This window comes from Orbicella faveolata, unplaced genomic scaffold (assembly GCF_042242905.1).
Source record: "Orbicella faveolata isolate gen_17 unplaced genomic scaffold, um_ofav_v1 contig_46, whole genome shotgun sequence".
Classification (NCBI taxonomy): Eukaryota; Metazoa; Cnidaria; class Anthozoa; order Scleractinia; family Merulinidae; genus Orbicella; species Orbicella faveolata.
The window spans coordinates 8,838,881-8,860,136 of NW_028301576.1; the positions used below are offsets into that span (position 1 = coordinate 8,838,881).

At 39.0% G+C, this 21,256-nt stretch overlaps 2 protein-coding genes across 9 annotated transcripts; both read right to left on the reverse strand.

Annotated features, from left to right (window-relative positions):
- Positions 1-344: 344 nt before the first annotated feature.
- LOC110057345 (somatostatin receptor type 2-like) lies at positions 345-14,454 on the reverse strand. 8 transcript variants are annotated; one of them, XR_016203658.1, is made up of 3 exons: positions 7,508-7,657; positions 1,263-3,864; positions 345-1,127 (listed from the first exon to the last, which is right to left on the reverse strand). XR_016203658.1 is itself a non-coding variant. In XM_089277603.1 (3 exons), the coding sequence occupies exon 3, from the start codon at positions 3,844-3,846 to the stop codon at positions 2,827-2,829; it is 1,020 nt and encodes a 339-aa protein (XP_089133729.1). In that variant the 5' UTR covers positions 3,847-3,864; positions 8,488-8,531; positions 14,297-14,454; the 3' UTR covers positions 345-2,826. The 8 variants fall into 8 exon arrangements, 7 of the variants coding, with proteins under 7 accessions (XP_089133729.1, XP_020619606.1, XP_020619591.1 ...); XM_089277603.1 differs by lacking the exon at positions 7,508-7,657 and adding exons at positions 8,488-8,531; positions 14,297-14,454 and having other exon boundaries at positions 345-3,864; XM_020763947.2 differs by lacking the exon at positions 7,508-7,657 and adding exons at positions 8,488-8,531; positions 11,895-12,936 and having other exon boundaries at positions 345-3,864.
- A 2,006-nt stretch (positions 14,455-16,460) lies between these two features.
- Positions 16,461-17,913, reverse strand: LOC110057399 (substance-K receptor-like). Its single transcript, XM_020763989.2, has one exon. The coding sequence runs from the start codon at positions 17,713-17,715 to the stop codon at positions 16,819-16,821; it is 897 nt and encodes a 298-aa protein (XP_020619648.1). The 5' UTR covers positions 17,716-17,913; the 3' UTR covers positions 16,461-16,818.
- Between the last annotated feature and the right edge of the window lie 3,343 nt (positions 17,914-21,256).

Here is a 21,256-nt window from a genome sequence, read left to right on the forward strand (position 1 = left end):
CTTCCAGTCACAGCCTATAGACGACTGATTGAGCAGAGGTCGTGTGTTATTGAAAGGCGCTGTAAAACTGGCGGCAGAGTGTTCACCGAAATAGTGGCCACGGACTTTTGAAAGTAGGAAGAACGGCTCTTGAGAGAAAGTGTGTGGGAGGAGAGGAGCTGACCAGCTGGCTATCTACAAACGCCGTACAGTACTACCGGATACAAATCCCACCTGTGATAGGGAGGAAAATCTGAACCCCAGACGTTCGGGTTACAAGTCTATCACTCTAACCATTAACCCAAATGTCCTTCTCTTGAAATATAAATCCCCGCCAAATTAGTAAATTGACAACCTCTAAAGTATTATCATTTTGTACTCTATATTTAAGATGAAGAAGCACTCTTTTACATCTTTAAAAATCATGACCTACTAATTACCTATTACTTCACCTTTGTGATGCTATCGAGTCTTCACGGCACACATAACTTGGTCATTCTTATGCACAAAAAATTCAATTTACAAAGTAAAACAATATTTACATTACTACAAGTAAAACGCATTCGCTAAAATCTGGACCCACAGAAAAGATGATAAATCATATTAAAAGTAAACTGCTCATAAATGGTCGAGGCCGCGAACAGTATACAACCCCTAAGGTAGCCACCCATAAATTTTATGTTGTCCCTGCTTGGTTAAATATTCTTTCTTCAGTAATATAAGATATATACGTATTTTTTTTCTCAATTATGCCGCCACAATCTGGAACCCAGAACTGTCCGTCCCATTTACTGCGACTCACATCGAGGATATTCTCGCCATAAACTATAGCTACCGATAGCTTTATTTATATTTCAATACAATTTTCTTTCTATAGTTCATGTTCCACGTGACTGTGATTCCGCTTATCGAATTTCCGAGAAAACAAAATGAAACCACATCCACTGGCAGTAACTCTTACAGCTATAGCTAGTCTTAGCTATGTCAACTAAAACAGTAAAGTAGTTAAACGGGACTCAGAAATTCGATGAACGCGACCCAGCACTTAAGTCCATAGAACGGTTGACTTTACATCAAAGCTAAAAGACCATTTGACAGTTGTCTGCTTAGTGACCTGGTCCTTGAATGGCGGCGAGTTCGGAGGTGACCTTGTTTTGACACAGACCTTATTGCTTTTGTTGTGTAAATCAAGTTGTTCCTACGCTAACTAAATGAGAAAAGCAGAGAGGTCTGAATCAAAGCAAGGTCACCTCCAGCCTCGCTTGCATTTATGGCCAGGTAACTAAGCACATAACCGTAAAATGCTATGTACTCCCATTGTTATGATAAAATACTCCCAAATTGCTACTTAATCTGTGGTAATCTCTGATGCCAATTCGTTGAAAATGATTCACATAACATCGTGAATTATCACGTGTTTATCACACCAAGGAAAAATTAAAGAAGTCAGCGCGTTAAATGCATTATAATTAGCTATAGTTCCGATTACATACCTCCTGTCTCTACGGCACCCTTGTCAGATCGCTTAAAATAGCGATCTGTTCCTAACTGTCAAGTCTGAGCGTGAAACGCCAAAATATAACTATTTTTGATTGTCGTATTGTAGTCCTGCGGCACATTTATAACCCCGTAAAAAGGTTGTGTTTTAGAATAGATATTCCATAAAAATTTGGGCTCTTTAGCAGTCCAGTGAAAGAGCTCACGGGGACCTTTAAAAGTACACGCGATTAAGATAACTCATCCTCAGACGGAGCTATTTACAGCTTATTGAAGACCAACCCCAGTTTTTCAACGAAAAGTTGACCTTCATGTACGCTTTAAGCTTATACAAGAAAACACATAATGTACGTCGACGATTCTTCAGTGTGACGTACGCTTGACTACCAAGAATACACGAATCGTTTTATCCTACACGCGACGTACAGTTGATAAAAGCACCGAAACTGGCATCTAATTTGGCGGTGCTGCTCAGTTAGAACAACCTCCGTCCACTTCTGGGGTAAATAGATTTGGCTTTCAAACTACATAAACAGTCCATTGAGTAATTCATTAAACTCAATAGGTCTCATGTTTAGAGAAACACTTTAATTAGCTATTTATTAATTTAAAGTTGATAAAGGTAAATTAACAGCCGTATTGAAGCTGACGCTTCAAGTGTTAGCCATTGGCTAAAGCAAAGTGATGACGAAGGCTGACAAGTTACCAGTAGATAAATAGTTATTTGCTTCACTAGTCCGCTGACCAGGCAAGACAGTTTCGTAAGAATCTGATACTCTTGAACATTCATTTTTAGAGAGGCTGGTTCTTTGGAAGCCTTATGCACACTTTCATAAGCACATCACATGAATGCTACTACTTAACAATTCGATAAAGAATTCGAGATTTCTATCGCGTGAACGATCACGCATAGAAATGGAGAGGGAGTAATCTAACTTTTTCAGTGTAAATTCACTAGTCATTCAAATCTTAAACAACTAGCTAGGTTCAAGATTCTTCGAAAACGCAAAGAAGCAGCAGCCATTTTGTTAACAACCGCACACTGCTAGGCTACTCACAATTTTTTTACAAAATATATAGTGAGTAGCGTAACCAATGAGAAGACGGCATTCGTGATAGAACGCCAGTAGATTTATACTGTCGGGCACTCCTACGATTGTGTGAAACCACATCTATTTTTCTTTGTTTACCAAAGATAAATATAAATGTTAAAACTTACAACTCATTTAGACGTATTAACTCTCAGCATGGATAGAGCGAAATAATGTTTTTTCCCTCTGGGAGGACTCACCAGCTGGGCGTTCAAATGTAGTCGTACCATGAGTGTAGTGCTATAATTAATTGAGACTGTCATAGGGCGCACTCGCAGTTGCCATTAGCCTCTGCCGATTCGCTGGTTCGCAGCGTGCTTGCTCTTTTCCGTCGCTCCGTTATCATCCTCGAGGTAGCTCTGGTAGACGCTCCGTAGGGTGGCCTTCCAAATATGGATAACAGAACTCGTCGGAAGTCAGGCATCTTAAAGGTGTAGATTATCGGATTGACGAAAGAGTTCGAATACTGCATGAATTTAGTGAGGTACACAGCTGTGAATATTAATTTTGGGCAGGTGGAGCTTTGCGGACACAACTTAACGTAAAAGATATTAATGGCATGGAATGGAACCCAAGTCATTACAAATATTGCAGTCACTAAAAAGAGAGTCGTGGCTAGTTTCTTGTCCTTCTCCAGCGTTCGCTTTGTCTTCTCGTGCATTCTTTGGACAACCTTGATCCAAATACCGACATATGCCAGGCAAATCACCAGCAAACAAATCAGGAAAACGGTAATGATGAGGTAATTGAAGACATCACTTTCAACCTCTTTCTCGTAAACAAAAATTTTGATACAGACAAGCATACCGGCCAGCGCCCAAGTGCTGGCCAATAAAATAAAATACATATACTTGGGCGTGGTTCGGTGCCAGTTTGGAAGAGCGACCGAGTACAAACGTTCCAGAGATATAGTTGTCAGCGCAAAGACTGACGCAAACCCTGAGAAAATGTCCAGCAACGTCGATATCTTATCGATATCCGCGAGGTTCTTTGAAGTCTCACTCCGAGTAAAAACGACCAGTGTGTGAATGAACAATGGCAATGAAATCGTGCCGATCATCATGTCCGCGATGGCTAAACACAGCAGAAAGTAGTTCGTACGCTTCCGTAGCAACTTACTCCGCGTAAATACGACTATAGCGAGGGTGTTGCTAGTGACGATAAGGGCGTCTATGATACCAAATCCAAAACACCAGGCTATCATCTCCTCATTGCTGAAATAATTTGCCACGGGTCGGGGCTGAGTCTGGTTCTCAACAATGTTGGAGGAGTTATTCATCGTGCTGGCAGTCAGTCACTAAACAAAGACAAAATACAGTAAACATGCATTAAAGCATTGAACGTCCCACTTGTTCGTACTGTGTGTCTTTTCTGTTTTTTTACCATTAAAAAAATACGGGTGCATATTAAACAAGACAAAATTCCAATAAAACAACTTCACCAGGTATTCCTTACATACGACTGGCGGGCTGAAATTTGAATTGGCCAATCAAGATTCAGTAGGCGGCAGAAACAATGTGCGGTCATGACGCCAATGTAACAATAACAATAGTTTATTGACACTCCGCTGAAGGGGCTTTTCAGTGACAATACAAGAGAGCTATACTTATTGACTTAAAAGATAAACATTAAACAATAATCATAAAACATACAATTCATCATACAACAAATATCAAAATGTAGTGACATACAATCATGACGTGCCATTTAAAAAATCAGTAATCAATTTGTTTTTCAGGTAAAATTTAAAAGTAGAAATCGATTTTGCGGTTTTAAGGGTATTGTCTAGATTGTTCCAGATGTGCACCATGCGGTAGTAAAATGTTCTTTGTCCGGCACTCGACTTAGGTAAGTAAACAGGAAAGTCATTGCAGTCGGGCAACTTTTCTCGCTGCAAACGACACTAAATATTTACGAAAAAGGATTTATAATTCCAAAAACCATATCACATTGCAAGAAGTGAGAATATGAAACATTTTTTTTGTCGCCAAGCTTTTAATTTGGCGCCAAAAATGGGTTGCCCGCGTCCGGTAACTCACTCGTAGTTCGCCGAGTGTCGCCAGGCATGAAAATAGTTGTGCTATTTTGAACAAGACATGTTGTCCTTCGTCAAGTTAGGCCCAGAATTCTTGACTTAAATATGAGAAGAGACCAAAGAAACTTTAGCATTGTCTTTATTCTGTTGCTACGAAGGAAAAGTCAATTATCGTGTCGTTTCGGATAGACAGTTCGGTTTTGGCTGCAGTTCGTACTGCGGGCGCAGTCGCCGTATGCAAGGTTGGCCCTGATCGTATTTTTTTGAAACACTTCGACCGCATATCAAGCGAGGTTTGGGGAGCCATGGTTCATATTGTGGCGAGACGCAGTCGAGGAAAAAGATCCATAGCCAAACCAAACGAGCCTTCTATGCCACTGAAGTGTACCAAAAAGGTATGAAAAGGTTTGCACCGCACCCAAATTTGACCAAAAAAAATAGCATATTCGCTTCTCGGGCAAATATTTGTTTCAAGAACATCAAATTTCCGCGGGCAACTATCAGGCGATAGTTCGTCGACAGAAAACTCTATTGTTTAAGTAGTGCAAATTTATGGGCTTACAATCAGAAAAAATTGTTCTGTTTATCAAGAGACACCTTGGCACCTTGTAGTACATGTACATGTATTATATTTGGAGTGAGGGTGAGGTATGGGGTGGTTGGTGGGGTGGTTCTAAGAAGAGGGTTGCATAACCGTATTTATCTATGTTCCCATAGCAACGTTAAAGTACGGTGTTCCACGTGTAAAGCATTGAAATGGAGAAAAAGAGGGACGTAGGAACATGATTTTTGTCTCACTTACAAAAAAGTTTGTTTGCTCATTGTTCGTCAATCTCTGTCTGATTACATTTGCACTAAACTTAAAAAAAAGAGGTTGGTCATACAATATTTCTGGTGTTTCTGTGAAATACAACCGCATATTAGTCGGGAGTTTCCAAGCAAATATCCACAAAACCTAATCCAAAGCACTCACAATGTCCAGTGAAAACAAACGTAAACAACCAAAGAAACAGTGCACACATGACTTGCACCAAGAGCGGGAAAACGCGCGTGACTAAGTTTCGGTTGTCCTTGGCCTTGTATTCGTCATGACAGGTTGAGTTTGCATGTAGTGTGATACGGATGGCCAGTGGTCCTTCACACACCATGGGTCTCGCAAACGAATCTCACGGGTCTCGCAGTCTCGTTCGTGTTTTTTTTTTTTTTTTTTTTTTTTTTTTAGCGGTCTCGCAGTCTCCATTTTTCACCAATCTGTCTCGGATCTCGATTCTTGGCAAGGTTGCAAAAGTCTCGAAGTGCCGATTTTTTCGTTTGGTTTTATGAATGCCATCTGAACGTCTCAAAAAGCCTAAACGTCTCGCGCCTCGGTCCGGCAATTTGAAACGTCAAAATGTCTCGGGCTCGCAAAGAAAAACGCTAGTCTCACCTTGTCTCTGACTCTGGCATGTACTATTCACCACCCCTAATAATAAATCGTACTAAAGCAAATATCAGGTGTTTATTTGTTACCGGCGCCACTTGCGTTCTAGCGCGAGGTGAAAAAGTCATACATGTTTTTTTTTTGAAGCTGATATTTTAAGGCAGTTTGAGTTTCATAATGCCGCAAGGGATAGGAAACAAACAGTCTCCGGTATGACATTTTGTGGTGGTAAATGAATACAGAACCACAAGAGGGAACCGGGATGAGTTCACGCCGCCATGAAAGTAGTCGTGCTATCATGCACACATCCTCTTACATAAGACGCTCAATTGAGAAACGCTCAATTGAAAATACACTACGAAGCCACATGGTAGAGAAGTACTGATCGTAATAATTGGAGCAAATAAATATATGTAAACTACTAAAAGAAGAGGATGGGCGAACCCCAGAGGAAAGACTGTTCCACAACTTTGTTATTTAAGAAAAAAAAAAAAAAAACTGAAAAACTATAGAATGACCTCTCACTGACAAAAGCAACGATTGCATAAGCAAGCAGAGTCTTACAAACTATTTGATACAAAGATTAAAAAAGGAGTAAATAAATAATCTATCCGTAGGTTTCGCAATTTCGCCCAACAAAAAACAAATATCCTCGACAAAGAGGAGAGCTTAAAGATACACTACTTGTAATCGTCTCAAAACAACTGCTAATATTATACAGTGAGATCATAATGTCACTCGTATTGTCGGTGTTCAACACATGTATACGTTGAAAAACAAATATTGAGATCATAATGTCACGAATATTGCTGGTGTCCAATACATGTACACGTTTCAAAACAACTGTTAACATAATCCAGGAATATGTAGGTGCTCAATAAACTGTCTCAGAGTGTCTCATGGATAATACACATGTTGCTTTGAATTCCAGCAATATTTTGATGAGCCATAACTTGAAAATGAAACATTCAAAAATGTTGTTTACAAAGAGTTATGGCTGCGGCAAAAGGAGGTCAAGTTTGAAGTGATTCCAAATAATGCGCGCAAGGCAGTGCCTAAGCGAGAAAGGAGAGTTTGTCTATTGATCAGTTTACTTTATGAGCATTACATTAATTGTGATTAGTCATTCGGTCTGTCATAAAAAAAAGCACTAAAACGATACGGAAGAAACTTACTCTCAAGCCGGTTTGATGGTTTTCTTTGAGATAATTTTCCCTTAACAGAAAGACCGATTTCGATTTAGCAATGCCGGATATCATTGCTCACTCAGTCAACAGCCTATAAAACTAATTAGACTCGTTCAATACATTTATCTGACGAACTCATTGTTATGCAATATCAACATAACTGCAGCTCCTTGGAAATATGTCCGCTATCGTAGACTATGAAGCAAGGGTGAAATATCATTTTGCGGAGGATACCGGCTCAAGAGAGAAACGTGAAAAAATGTCTAGCAAACGAATTACTCTCGTTCTTTCTACGTACCTTGGCATTTTCCTGTTCTTATGACAGTTGGTTACGTACAAAATAAGGAATCAACGAGGCGATAAGACTCTGCTTTTTCACAAGCGCAAACATAAGTCAGGGGTCTTTCAGGTGATATCAACGGATGTCGTGACGGTTTTGTGACAACAACATACATTACATATTTTAGCACCGAAGGCTCCGGAAAGATGCCAAGAACCTTGACGTTATGTTTGGCTTATATGACGTAACTTTTCATTGTTTAACGATACAACTTATCGTTTCGATCAAAGATTAAGAATAGTTAGTTTATATCAATTTGTGTTGTCTTCTACTGAGAGAAATTATACTAGATAATGAAATGACAAAATTGCACTCCTTTCTGAATGGAAGTGGCTCTTGTTTACAGTTCTAAACGATTAAAAACGAAACTATTTCCGACGTCGACAATGAAGTATGGCAAAGCGAATATAAGTGGTGTGATAAGCTTCTAAGACTTGTCAAAACAATATAATGATCACGCTTTTGTCTCTATTAAATGTACCACAAAGGTCGAGAAGAAAACACGATTGAAAGAAAGGGTACAGAAGTCAGCGATCTTTTGTGTACGTGAGTCACGTTTGTTGTTTACGTGTTTCTTGTGACGAATAAAATCCAGCTTCCTGTAGAGTAAGCTGAAAAAATTTTATACACGGATTGGGCGGACTATGTTAAATTTTTTTGGCGGATGTTCGGCATTCTTTTGCTCCCTGCTCACTTCGTCTATGACGATGTACTTGTTACAGCCTGGACACCGACTGAAATCGATGAAAGGTTGGAACGGCAAGTATGTAATGGGATATTGACAGAGGCTCTACGGAGAAGTTGAAGAATTGAGCGACAAAATATTATAGACTATGATTTACATTTTTGATCCAATATGCCCGTAATGACATCTATTCTCCAGATTTTGCCTACTACATAGCGAAATAATTTCTTTCCCGCTGAACAATAAAACCTACCCGAAATCTGCCGGGGTTAGTCCATGCAAGAGTCCAATTTTGTGCTAAAACAAAAAAATTAAAGTAGAAATAATAAATACTAAAATGAAAAAACAAAAAAAAAAGTGTATAAATAGAGATAAATAAAGAAATGTGGTCAAGTCACTCAGGCGTGATGAAGCTGACTGGGGAGAAATTCAACTCCACTCTGAACAATGCACATTATTTTCATTAGGATACTATTTGAATTATTCTCTCATGTTACAAGACACGGAGAAACCAACTTTTACCACATTAGAAGTAAAACGAATTCAAATTCTATTGCCGTCGCGCATCAAAGCTGGGTGTATTTAAAAACGTCGCAGCGTGCACTATAAGGTACATAAATAGCGGGAGCCTTTCATAGACTGCGACAGCGACAGTACCGCCGGAGACGTAGCCAATCACTGGCATAAATTCGCACATCCATAAGGTGCAAAGTAGTACAAGAAACATTGGTTCCTGCGATCAAACACAAAGTGAATAAAAGCTGCCTCCGCCTTTTAGACTTACGGGAAGCGAAGACCTCCAGGTACTTTGAAGGGCAAAGGTGAGTCGAATTCCATATATTTACGTTTCTCTTGTGTCAATCTACGGGGGAATCATGCATACTAAGTCTTTAAGTTTGACGATAGATCTAAATGCTGGGGAGACATTTGCCTCAACAGTATTGAGATCAAGCTCTGAAGTATCTACCGCAACAAATAGCGAGGCAAATCAAGGCCTAAAGATTGAATTTTACTAGCATTGTTTTTCATCCAACGTACTTCTCGTGTTTCACTCGAAACCAGATCATACGAGTTTCGCGAACGCAATCTAGTATAACAGCTTGCGAGCACAGTAAGAGATTCTACAATTGGCCAGAAAAACACTAATGGAGATTAAGAAGTTCTAACAAAGCTATTTTCAATTAGAAGCAGGCATGTCTGATTTGATTATTCGCGTGGTACGGTTAGTTTGTTTTTTGAACAACAACATAAACACATAAACAGCTTCATTGTGACATTTGCCACACAAGCTGGTAGATTTCAGGTTTGCCAATCGTGTACTTATGAAAAATCACTGTCAAACGGAAAAGTGTTTCGCTTACCAGGGTATCTTCGTGACTGTTCCTGAATGTCTAGATGATCATGGATGTCAAAGAAGTATAAGGCTTGGTTTGCGTATTGACTAACGGCTGAGGTATTTGCAGTGATTACGTGACGCGGATACGGTTGGTTATAATTACAACACTCCTAAAGTTTAACCTCGTTTGCATAGTTTTGAGATTTGATATGTTTATCTTTAGGGAAGCCACGCTTGAATAAACTTCCCTACACCGTTGCCTTTTACATGTATCCGTTTTTTGTCTTGCCCTTTTTGTCTTGGTTCTTGATTGTTCTGTTCATTAAAATTCTGAAAATAAGTCGAAAATGATATTGATAGCGTAAGCCAACTCTAAAGCATTTCAACCAGAATCCTAGACAAAACTATTAGTCATTTGACTGAAATATGTGTAGCGTTGACAGGTAAGGTTCGTGACCGGAGGGTATGAAAAGGTTTTCCACGCAACTACTCGAGGTAGACTTACAGTATTCTCTCCGAAATTCACTCAGCTGGCTCGTGGAATGAACAACTGCACGAACGCGATCGTAGTTTACTGTCGATCTTAGGGCTGAATTGACCTTTTGAATGGAAATACATTGCAGCTAAGAGTAATTGCATGTTGGGTGTTTGAGCAAGCCTCCGGAAGCTATAGACAGTAATTTTCTTTTGAAAACAGATTGATGTATCCTCTACACCTGCTCTTTTCCTATGGCATTATTGAAAAGGAAACATCACGCTAGTGCTAAGAAATTGAGGAGTGCCGGGTTTTATTAATTAAGATTTAGCTCAAAACAGCTTCAGGCTTAGATCGGCTGAATTGTCCCTACATGCGAAATAGCGGACCATTTTATCCGTTCTTTATTCATTTTACATCCTTTGCAAAAAATAACGAAACTCTCATTTCATTCTTTAGTATCGACCAAACAGATTGAAGCGCACTTAAACTCGCTGTGTGGGTGATGCATGGGGGCGAATATACCAGAGAGTTGTTTTGTTGAAGACGTTCAGCGTTTAACGGTGATTGAATTCTCACAAAAACTAAATTACATTAAAAATCGAGAAATTCAAGATTGTCGCTGCTGCTAAGACAACCATAACTAACTCAAGTGCTTTTTTCTCGTGGTTGAAATTGTTCAGTTTAGCTTTCAGCTTGAATTCAGTGAAGATGGTTGAACGTAAATTTTGACGAACATTAGACGAAGAAAAAATAGAATTAAGAACATTGAACAAAAACAAAAACAAAGCAAAGGTGGAATTGTCGCAGCTTGAATTCAGTGAAGATGGTTGAACGCATATTTTGACGAACATTGGACGAAAAAAATAGAATTAAGAACATTGAACAAAAAGAGAAAAAAGGGGGGAATTGTCTTCCAATTTCTTTCTTTTTTTAAGTTAGAATTGTTATTTATTTATTTATTTATTTATTTTTTTAACATGAATTTCTGTGGGCGCACTCGCGGTGCACGATTCAGAATTATACGCCACCCCAACTGAATTAAGTTTCCTGTATTTTATTGCCGTACTTTTTTCCGCATTATTTTTAGTTTCGGATTTGCTAATTAAGTATGCTCCTGAAAATGTATTTTGATTTAATTTTGCTCTTTAATTAGAAGAGATTTGTGGCTTCATCTATGCTACTATGAATAAATGTAAAGTTGTGATGGAATACCAAACAGGCAAATTGCATTTTCTAAGCCAAGTCATTAGAAATTGGAGATGACTCCTTCCTTCGAAGAAAATAGACATTGATTATATTAACTGAGATAAAATTGAACAGGAATTGCTAAAAAATAAGTAAAAAAACTCGCCCATGTTAAATGTAAACGGGTATTTATAGGGGAAATACTGAGATATGTCCTAGTGCGAAAACTCTGATCTGATGGAAATCGCCAAATCGCAGACTACTATGAAATTAAATTGGCTTTATTGGATTAAAACAGCAGGTTATTATGAATTGAACGTTCCAAGAAAAGCCATTGGAAATTTTGTTTCATCTAACATCGAAGCCCATAACATGTGAAAGCGTTCTTTCTACAACAACAACTGGCAGGGTTCCAAGGCAGTTCTGGTAGGCCGTCCTTTCAATGGCAGTCGTAAATCGTAAAGCTTGAGGTGAGCTGTTTATGCGGCTTGCAATCTATTTGGCTTGGTTTACCACTAAAACTGCCCACTATAGTTTACGACGTTTTAAACGAATGTGTGCATGTGCTACACCTGAATCTCAGGCTAAAAGGATTAGATAAGGAAGATAAAACTCATTTCGAGTTGGACATTTCATTTCACACGAAACTTGCAGCACTCACCTCTCGAGGGCTTCAGCAATGTCAGTCTCGTTTTGAAAACTGGTGCGGAATCCTCTTACGGACGAAAGCTCAAATGGCAGCAGTGATGGAGAATTTAGGAATTGAAATCTCTTGTGTTATCAAACATACAAGAACGGTTGGCTTCTTCCCTGTTCCGGAAGTAGCAAACAAACATACATAGTACGGTGATTGTTGAATTTTGGTCATAACATATTCACGAAAGATATATACACAGTACATGCACTCTATTAATCGTGGGAAGGTAGGCCAGGATGAATGGAAATGAGCCCTGTCTATCGTTCAAACGGTACGAGACCCACACCAAAAAAAAAAAAAAAAATTAGGGTAAAGGTTTTAGGGCTCTCTTGGCTGCCTCACTGCGTTGGCTGCTTTCTGAAGAAACATTAAAATTGCAAATTTGCTCTCACTAAAGATTTCTTTGTTTACTGTTGTAATGACCTTTTCAATGACCTCTTCCTAACCATTTATGTTCTTTAAGTATACAGGGACGCAATTTTAAGTGCTATAGTTAACATTTTCGAAATCATCCATCTACTATATAGTGAGAACTGTAGTTAAAAAAAAAAGAAAGAAAGAAAGAGAAAGAAAAAACTATTTTCCCGCCAAGTAAACTATTTTCACAATTGACTTAGAAGAGAACAAGAAGCCGAACTATCATTTCAAAGCTAATGCCATTGTAAATCGCCTTTTGCAAACTTTCGATTTGTACCTTTATTCACAAGCGACAGAACAGTCGGTTGAACACACAGGGGTCCGCACGTCATCCATAATTTTTGTCATCCATGACTTTTTTTGTCCCTAATTGAACAATACAGTGGCAATGCGAAATCAAAAAACTCAAATGAAATGATCGACGTAAACCGGTAAACCTGAATATCAACAATGAATATTTAATTCGAACTTGTCTCCTTTGCAAACTGGCGTCATGTTTACGAAATTGACTGTGCCACTCGGCCGCAGGTTTTTGGTAGGGGTTCTTTACAAGTTTCTAGAAACTCAGTCACTTTGCCAAATTTAATATGCAACTTGATAAAAAATGTCATTCCTATCCTGCTATGAGTAAACAATACTCGACATGACATGTAGAATTCCAAGTAACGAGTCTGTTTCAATCTCAGAACGGAAAGACGACGTACCTTATCTGAAAACCCTAGAGAGTTGCGAATAATGTGTTTTATTCACTATGATTTAACGTTTTTAGTCCACGTACTCCTCAAAAAGTTGGAAGCATCTTACATGCTTCGTTTATTTCGTTAATGCACACTTTTCTACAAACTTGATTAAAACTAGCAGAGCATCCCGGTAAGCGGAACAGCTGTTGTTACACACGCTTTCTGTAATCTTAGCGAAACGTCAACAAGTTTTTGCCTCATGTAACACTCCAGAATGTGAAACTTTTTCTTCAAGAACGGTCATGCTGACAGCATTAGGGCTCACCCTTTTACCCTTGAAATATTCTAGAAGTCAATTTAAGCGATCATGTACCAGAACTGTTCTGGTGATAAATCTCGCCGATTCATTCACCATTCATTCCATTTTTAAAATCATAATGAAGTGAAAACGTGAAACACTTTTGAACATCGTGTTTTAAGATTTTGTTGTAGACAAAATATAACAATTTATGACATCAATTAGATGGTTCTTTTATGGAAACAAGCGGAACTCATGCGTACAACAAGCAACTACGGCGTGTATTATAGCATGTATTTGTCTAAGCGTTGTTCGCTTTGTGTGTTGGAGATCTTACCGTGTCGATTTAAAGGTACCAGCTTACAAGAAGTCCGCCATGTTTTTTTTTTTTCCAAATACAACTTCTTTCTTAGTCGCAGTAGTTTTCCGACCGTTATGGCTACTGAATGGAAATGCGTTGATTGCTTTGATGGCTTTAAGTCATTTCTTTGTCCTTACAAGTGCATATGGAACCTAAATTACACAAGTAAACGAATTGCGCATGAAAGCAAACAAGTCTGAATCGAGATTATGAAGTTTACAGCGCATCATACGAAAGAAATCGGTCTTAGAGATTATAGTATTTCTGGCAGTATTTCTATGGCAACTCTTGGGCTTCCAAGTCATTTCCCTTGATCGATAACAACCTCCTGATTACATGTCACTAAATGGTAAAACAAATAGAAAACGACGAGTGCGACCTATCGCTCCTGACTGCTCAGTTTAAATGAATTGAATCAATGAAGAAGAGAAACGAGTGAAAGACAGATCATCAACCAACTAACTAAAACTAGACCGCTATCGAGAACAATTGTGATCAGGGCAAAACAATAATAATTCCCTGCTACGGTGCAACGCAGGTGGGCTACGAGATCTAAGAACAGCCTACAGGGAATACGTTTCAAGAAACCAAGGCGGTCAAGAGGGTTTACCTGTAAAGTAAATTCAGCGGAGGGTTAAGAGCTCTTGCACTTCAGTTTCGTGATATCCTATGTTGTGAATACCAACTGCTTCAAGTGCATCTTGCGTTGTCACTTTGCATTGAAATGGACTCGCGACCGCCGCGTAGCGACAAATATGCAAATCGCGGCGCGGTTTATATTATTTTTATGTCATTTTGCGTTAGTTTACCCGCCCGAACAATGGGCTAATTGAATACTTGAAAAAGCCGTGTCGCAACGCCCTCGCTCCTGACTGTAGTCGCTTACGGCTGTTTTTAATAATTTCATTTGTCAGACTACGGTTCACCGTATTCACCTGCATGGGCAAGACTAAAAAAACAACCTACTTCCTCAGGAGATTTAGATGTTATGAAACATTGCCAAATGATGGTGAGGTTTTTGCCCCAGTTCATTTCCCTTCTTCTTAAACCGATCCTTCAGAGAAAACTTAGAGAGTATTAAATGACCATGCAGTCTACTCATGAGCGATTAATCGATCTAACTTAATCTTCCGCCTCTCGCCCGTGGTCTTCAAAATCGGTTCATCATTCAGTATGTTTCTGTTCAACCTTCTTGAGATTTCTTACTCTCAGTTTTTTTAGAATCATTCCACAGAGGTACTGACTGAATTGATTAAATAACTAATAAACATCCATTTACGACATTTACGACTCAGCGATCCGATCCCAGTTTGCAATATGCAAATAATGAGATAGAAGCGTCGACTTGAGGTTATGTTTTTTTAGTAATTTTATTATAATTTCCCATGTTGTGTTAAGCAGCTAGTCACGAATGCTAACCGGCTGATTACACTGAGGTTCACCTTCGTTTGCTGGATTGGACGGTATTTTATAACAAATGCAAAATTATACTTCTAATTATCGACAAAGTTAAAGGGGCTATCTAAACCTACATTTCAGTTCCACACTAAACAGGTGGACTTGTTTATGGAAAACTGATCACTTAAACAAAAGGTTAAACTGCTCCGAGCTGCTAGCCAGACCAACATGACAGTGATATCGAGTCGCCAAATGATCGCTGTCTAATTAACGTCGATTTTTGCAGCGAGTACAAAATATTTGCTTTCTGCCGTGAAGGCTTCTGTCATAAACGAAAGGCAAAAGTACAAAGAAATCAATATTTTTGCGAAATTTTGAATAATTTGTGTTTAAAGGTCTTTGTTAATTAACGATAATCGTTTCTGTTTTTTTCGTCTTGCGGTAAAACTTATGCAAATTTTAAGATTAATCAGTCAGCGTAGAATTCTTTTGAGTCGCTTACGTTTGTACTTTCATGGCGGTTGATTTCATTTCCTGTCTGAGTAAACACAATTCAGATGAACAATACTCACACCATTGCAGTTTTTCCTTTATTAAAACAATCAGCATGGTATTATGTGATGTTAGTTAAATCTTCGTCTGCTTTCTGAGATCGCATAGTTCTGTGAATCGGTCCCCTCGGATTTAGATTACGGAAAGCCACCCATTTTTTCTCGTTGTCCTTCAAGTCGCCTTTGACGAACCTAGAAAAGAGATGGGTTGCTCGTGTTCTACCACAGATGATGTTCCAATAACTTTATCATCGCTTGATCTTCGAATTCACAGTCCTCCTAACAACGCCTCGGGCAAGTGTATGTCAGGTCACTCTTATGATGCGTGCCTGGGCGAGACAGTATTGCTAGTAAATGTTCTTGTCACCTACACGTCTCATAGAGACCACGGCAACGATGTAGTAAACTTTAAAATTCTATCTAGGGGTGTTACTTTAGGCAGCAGTCTAATGCCACACAATGACGGAGCAAAATTTTGCGAATCAACTGAGTTGCACGAAACGTTGGCTAGTTAATCAACTCTTTGAAAACAGAATTGTAGCCTTGCGTAGTTTATGGAGGTTTTCCCAACGTGAGCAAAGTACGCGTCGCTTCTTTCCTCGTCAAGCACGCAAAACCCGCGGTCAGATTGATCTCACGTCACAGATCAGCAGGGGTGGATCCAGGTTTTTACACGAGTGATTTGCACCAACTTAACTAGGGAGGTTTGGGGGCATGGTCCCCCAAGAAAAATTGAAATTTAGTTGCCTCAGAATGCAATTTTCCTGCATTCTGAGAGATTTGAAACATTTGAGTGATTTCTGGAAATCTCTTAAACTACTCTGGGTCCACCCCCTGGATCAGTGCCATTTTTTCCCGTAATCTACCCTTAGTGGTGTTGTCGTTGTTCCGAATAAAAAGTTACGCCATAAGACTGTCCTAATTAAGAAAATTGCCGCCCACCTCCTTATTCCATGAAACCCATCACTGAAATGGCAATCTTACAAAGACTTTGGAGTGTGCACTAGTCTACGGGACAAATGAGGTCGTCTCTGTAGATCCTTGTTACCCTCTACGAGGGGTGTGGGCCTTGAAATTAAAGCGCAGACTTCTACTAGAGTAGCTTTCAAGCCATTCAAATCATCATTTCTGTTAAGAGGCTCAACGTTATCCAGATCTGTCAGTCATTATTCCACTTACGAAATCACACCCGAGTCTCTCTGACCCAGTTTTTACAAAACATGAGTCTTATAGCAATTCTGAACTCGGGGATTTTAAAGCAGTAAATGGCGGGATTAGCAAGGGAATTACTGTAATGAAGTAACTTTCCAAAGAGAACAAGATCTACCGGCATCCTGAACAAAAACGACTTTGTAAAGTTAACAAGAATGTTCATGACGTGAAATGGAGTCCATGTTAAAACAAACACTACCGTCACTATGAATAACGCAGCGGCTAGTCGTTTCTCCTGTTTCGACGCAACCATCTCCATTTTACTTTTGTTCCAAAAGTGAACACGCAGACCAAAGACAACGTAGGCGGCGCAGATGACAAGAACAGATAACACCGAGATGACAGTCAGGTAATAAATGAAAGTTGCTTCAGGCAGTAAGTAAAGAAGGCTTCGAGTGCTTAAAATGTACACAATGGACGCGGTGGCGGAAATAGCCCACATCGCGATAATGGTGACAAAATAAACTCTTTTACCTCTCCAGTGGTATTGGATTGGGTAGAGTACGCCATAAAGCCTTTCTAGGGCGATAGAAGCCATGGTAAACACTGACGTTAGACCAGTGAAGACGTCTACCACTGTGTAGACTTGTTGAAAAGTCACGATATTTCTTTCTGGAAAATAACTGAAGGCGTAGACAAAGTATATATACATTGGCAAAGCCAAAGCTCCCACCATCAAGTCAGCCACTGCTAGATTTATTATGAAATAACCGCCGAATTTGCGTGGAAGTTTCTTTTTTGAGAACACTGCGATTGTTAGGGAGTTGCCTATGACGGTAGCCGCTGCTACGATCCCGTATATCGCACACCACGTAATGACCCAGAGATGGTTAATCGCTTGAGAGGTCCCGGATGTTGAATTGTTCATTTTAGCTATTCAGCACTGAAGCCGTGGAAAACTGCTGAAAATAAATAGGAAATATACAAATGATGTGTTAAAAAGAGTCATACGTTGCTTTCTGCAGTGCGTCGCAGTTTTAAAGGGAACATTGGATTCTTAACGCAGGATAAGAACAGCAAATGGCTCGCCACCTTACACGGGAACAGCTTAGCAAATAAAGAGATAGAAATTTGGATTGGAAGAACCTAACGAAAGAACGGTAAGGCCAAATATTCTCCTACCTCAGTTTTTCAAGCAAGGCACATAAATAATACATAATTGAATACCACGAGTTTTAGTTGAGAATATCTCACAGCATCTAGCTATGGTGGAATTGCAGTAAATCAACATACTGGTGCAAAAACAATTACAGTCTATAGAGCACACAGTGCTCACTGTGGGTGTCGAATTTGTGGTGAGCTAGCTTCTAAGGTTACCTTATGATCGCTTCACCCGAACGGTTAACAAAAAGAAAAAAAAAATGCGGCATATTCTACAGGTCAAGTTTACACCTTGGTAATGTCTATATTTGGAAATACACTATTTTTTTTTTCTAAGAATATATTTTATGAGTATCGAGCCTGAAATTTGCAAAATCTTTAGAATACGTTAATTAAGAATAACCTCGAGACTAAGATTTTAAACAGAACATAACATTGTGTGTTGAAAATGTGTAAATACCACACAATTTTGTGTTTAGCCAAACCGTACAAAATTATTCCTTTCTCTAAACGGCATAACAGCCAAAAACAACCGAAATAGCACTTGCCGCATGTTGTATCGTGTGAATGCCCAGGTTAATAAGATTCAAAAAGAAATCACCATTGAATTATGTGATCAAATTTCAATTTTATCCATAAATTTTATCCGTTAATCCCCAAAGGGTTGACTTTCAGTGAAGTAACTGATCATCGAAGTACTTGTCTTGCTTGATGGACAGTCTTTGCCATTGATAATGATTTCAAAAAGGAATTAATTAACGTACTGAGGGCACGTTTTGAGGCCCTGTTGTTGTTGTTGTTGTTGCTGTTTTTTTATTTTTTTATTTCAGACATGAGAAAAATTTGGACTAGAATGTACTTCGCGTGCATTACATCAGTTTGTGTAAGCGTTTGCATGTACTTCTCGCTGCATGTTGCTAAATCCTATCTCGGTACGCAGGAGAAAGATCTGTGTTTCAACCTGTGAGCGCTAGCGTCTACCTTACATTCAGAGCAAAAGGTGAAACCAATGCTGAACAAAAGCATTTATTTCGGATATTTCAAGCGAGAGAAATAAACACCAGTCTTTTGAATGTACAGGGTCAGCACTTTAGTCGAAGCCTTCCTGAACAGAACCCTCCCTTCCTATTCCTGATATGAACGTCTGTTTTTTTCCTCTCCTTCCCCAGCTTTCGGTGATGCTGTCTCATTCATTCCGTGGTAAACATTTACCAAATTATAGCTGGATTCTTGTCCCCATCTTTGCTTGCTTGTAGATTTTCAGTTTCTATATTTAGTTTGTCGTTAGACCAAGGTAAAACAGTGTGCATGTTGCCATTACCAAAGTCGATTGACTCGACTTGACTTATTCTATTGTTCATTATGTAGGCAGATATCGTCAATTATATCGCTTGCTGGAGTAACGGAGGAATGGTTTGATTTGAACTAGCAATCAAAACAAACTGAAATTCTCTCGGACAAATATCTGTGAAAATTTTTGATTGTGGCTCGGTATCTCCATTTTTGCTCATGTATGTCAACAAAAGCTAATGGAATTAAGAAAGACTAATAGTTTTATGGCTTATGATTGACACGTTCAACACAACTCTGTTTACCCTGTCGATCTTTTTCTTGTTTTTACCCGGGACTAATATTGTTCCTGGTACCGCTTGAAATTATTTTGTGAATGGAATTTGTCCTGGCCGGCAAACCATTTGCGTTAGCTGGGCGATGGTGATAACAAAAACAATTTTAGCGCTGATCGGCCCTCTATCTTTTTCCACTAAGTAAATTACATCACACTCATTAGTCACCAACAAGGAATGTTGAGGCCCCACAGGTTAGGAATATGCATTTAAGATTAAATTAACTCAAAAGAAAATCTTGTGATTGAACATGTGTTTCAAACTTAACAATACACTGTTTGAAACTGTGCATGTTAGTGTCAGAGAGTACATTTTTTTTTTCACGACACCTCAGGGTTGCTTAAATGATTCCGTGCATACAGCAGTCTACCGCACTAGAATACGTACCACGAAATTTAATCTTTTTTGTCAGAATTACCTTGTTCATTCCTTCGCCGTAGATCAACGGAGATCCAGATGGTAGTAAACCATCTATGGTTTAGGTTCAGTGTGATTTCTTACACGCCTCAAGACTAGGCATAGAGTATTAGACACGAAAGGTAAGGTGTGGGTTGTAAAAAAGCATAGCAGCTCTCCCGGGGAATAAATCTTCAGGAAAGACACGACTACTCCCCTATATACGTAAATGAATTATGACATACACAACCATGCGGATTTAACTCTATACAGCTGTACAGCACATCACAACAAGTGACTGAGTTTTAGAGTACTTACCTACATATACCCAAAGACTAGTCGATTCTTGGATAGGAACTGCTTACATTCCTCCACGAAATGTTTCGTTCTTCTTCTCTGTCTTGGTTCTTCCGTCAGTTGAGTAAACAGATAAATCAGACAAGAACGAGCGAGTTTATATGTTGGCTTAAGTCATCACTCAGTGTGCTCAATGTATACAATAATGTACAACTCAGCATGTGATCGGGAGATATTAGTCAGATAAATGACACAAATAAAAACACTATTATCCCTTCAGCGCTCAGTTACCTAGCTGTCAACGTCGAGACTATTTTGACACCAATGGAACGGCTGACAACGCCTATTGAATCCAGTTAAAAAGTGATATTGGGCGTCCCGCTGTCGATGTGCATGGCTAACCTTTGAGCTTGTACAAGACCTACAAGATGATGTAACTTCGAGTGTACTTCTTGTGTTCAGTTTTGACGAACAACTGACGAAGAGCAGTTACAGTTCGATTTTTGATGCTGGCAATTCGTTGATTGAAGTCACAGAACTGGCAAATGATTTTGCACTGCTAATGTTCGTATTGCTGAATTTGTGTTCACAAGTTCATTATGATATGTATAAAAGTGCCGCCCATTAGCTTATTAATTAGCATAGATAGACTAAACATAAGCTTTCAGATCAGCAGAAGACTATAGTCTTTGCATCTTTATAATTTTAGCCTGGGTTCAAGCCATAGGCGTTCTTTACTTAGCATATCATTTTGTCTCATTTTTTCTTGCGTATAATAAGGAATTTATTTTTTTCATTTTCAATATGTCAAATAAAATTTTCGAGATTTTGTAAGCGATTTTTAGGACCGTCATTCTACTGTCACAGTCTAATAACACGTTTGTTACACATCTGAAAACAATCAGTTTATACACTGACGCCTTGACGGTGCGTATTTTTCATTAACGAATTGCTTACATAACTCCAATTAGTTAAAGGAAAATTAATTTA

Coding starts and splice junctions, on each gene's coding strand:
- LOC110057345 (XM_020763968.2), bottom strand. CDS start 3,846: ATGAATAACTCCTCCAACATTGTTGAGAACCAGACTCAGCCCCGACCC.
- LOC110057399 (XM_020763989.2), bottom strand. CDS start 17,715: ATGAACAATTCAACATCCGGGACCTCTCAAGCGATTAACCATCTCTGG.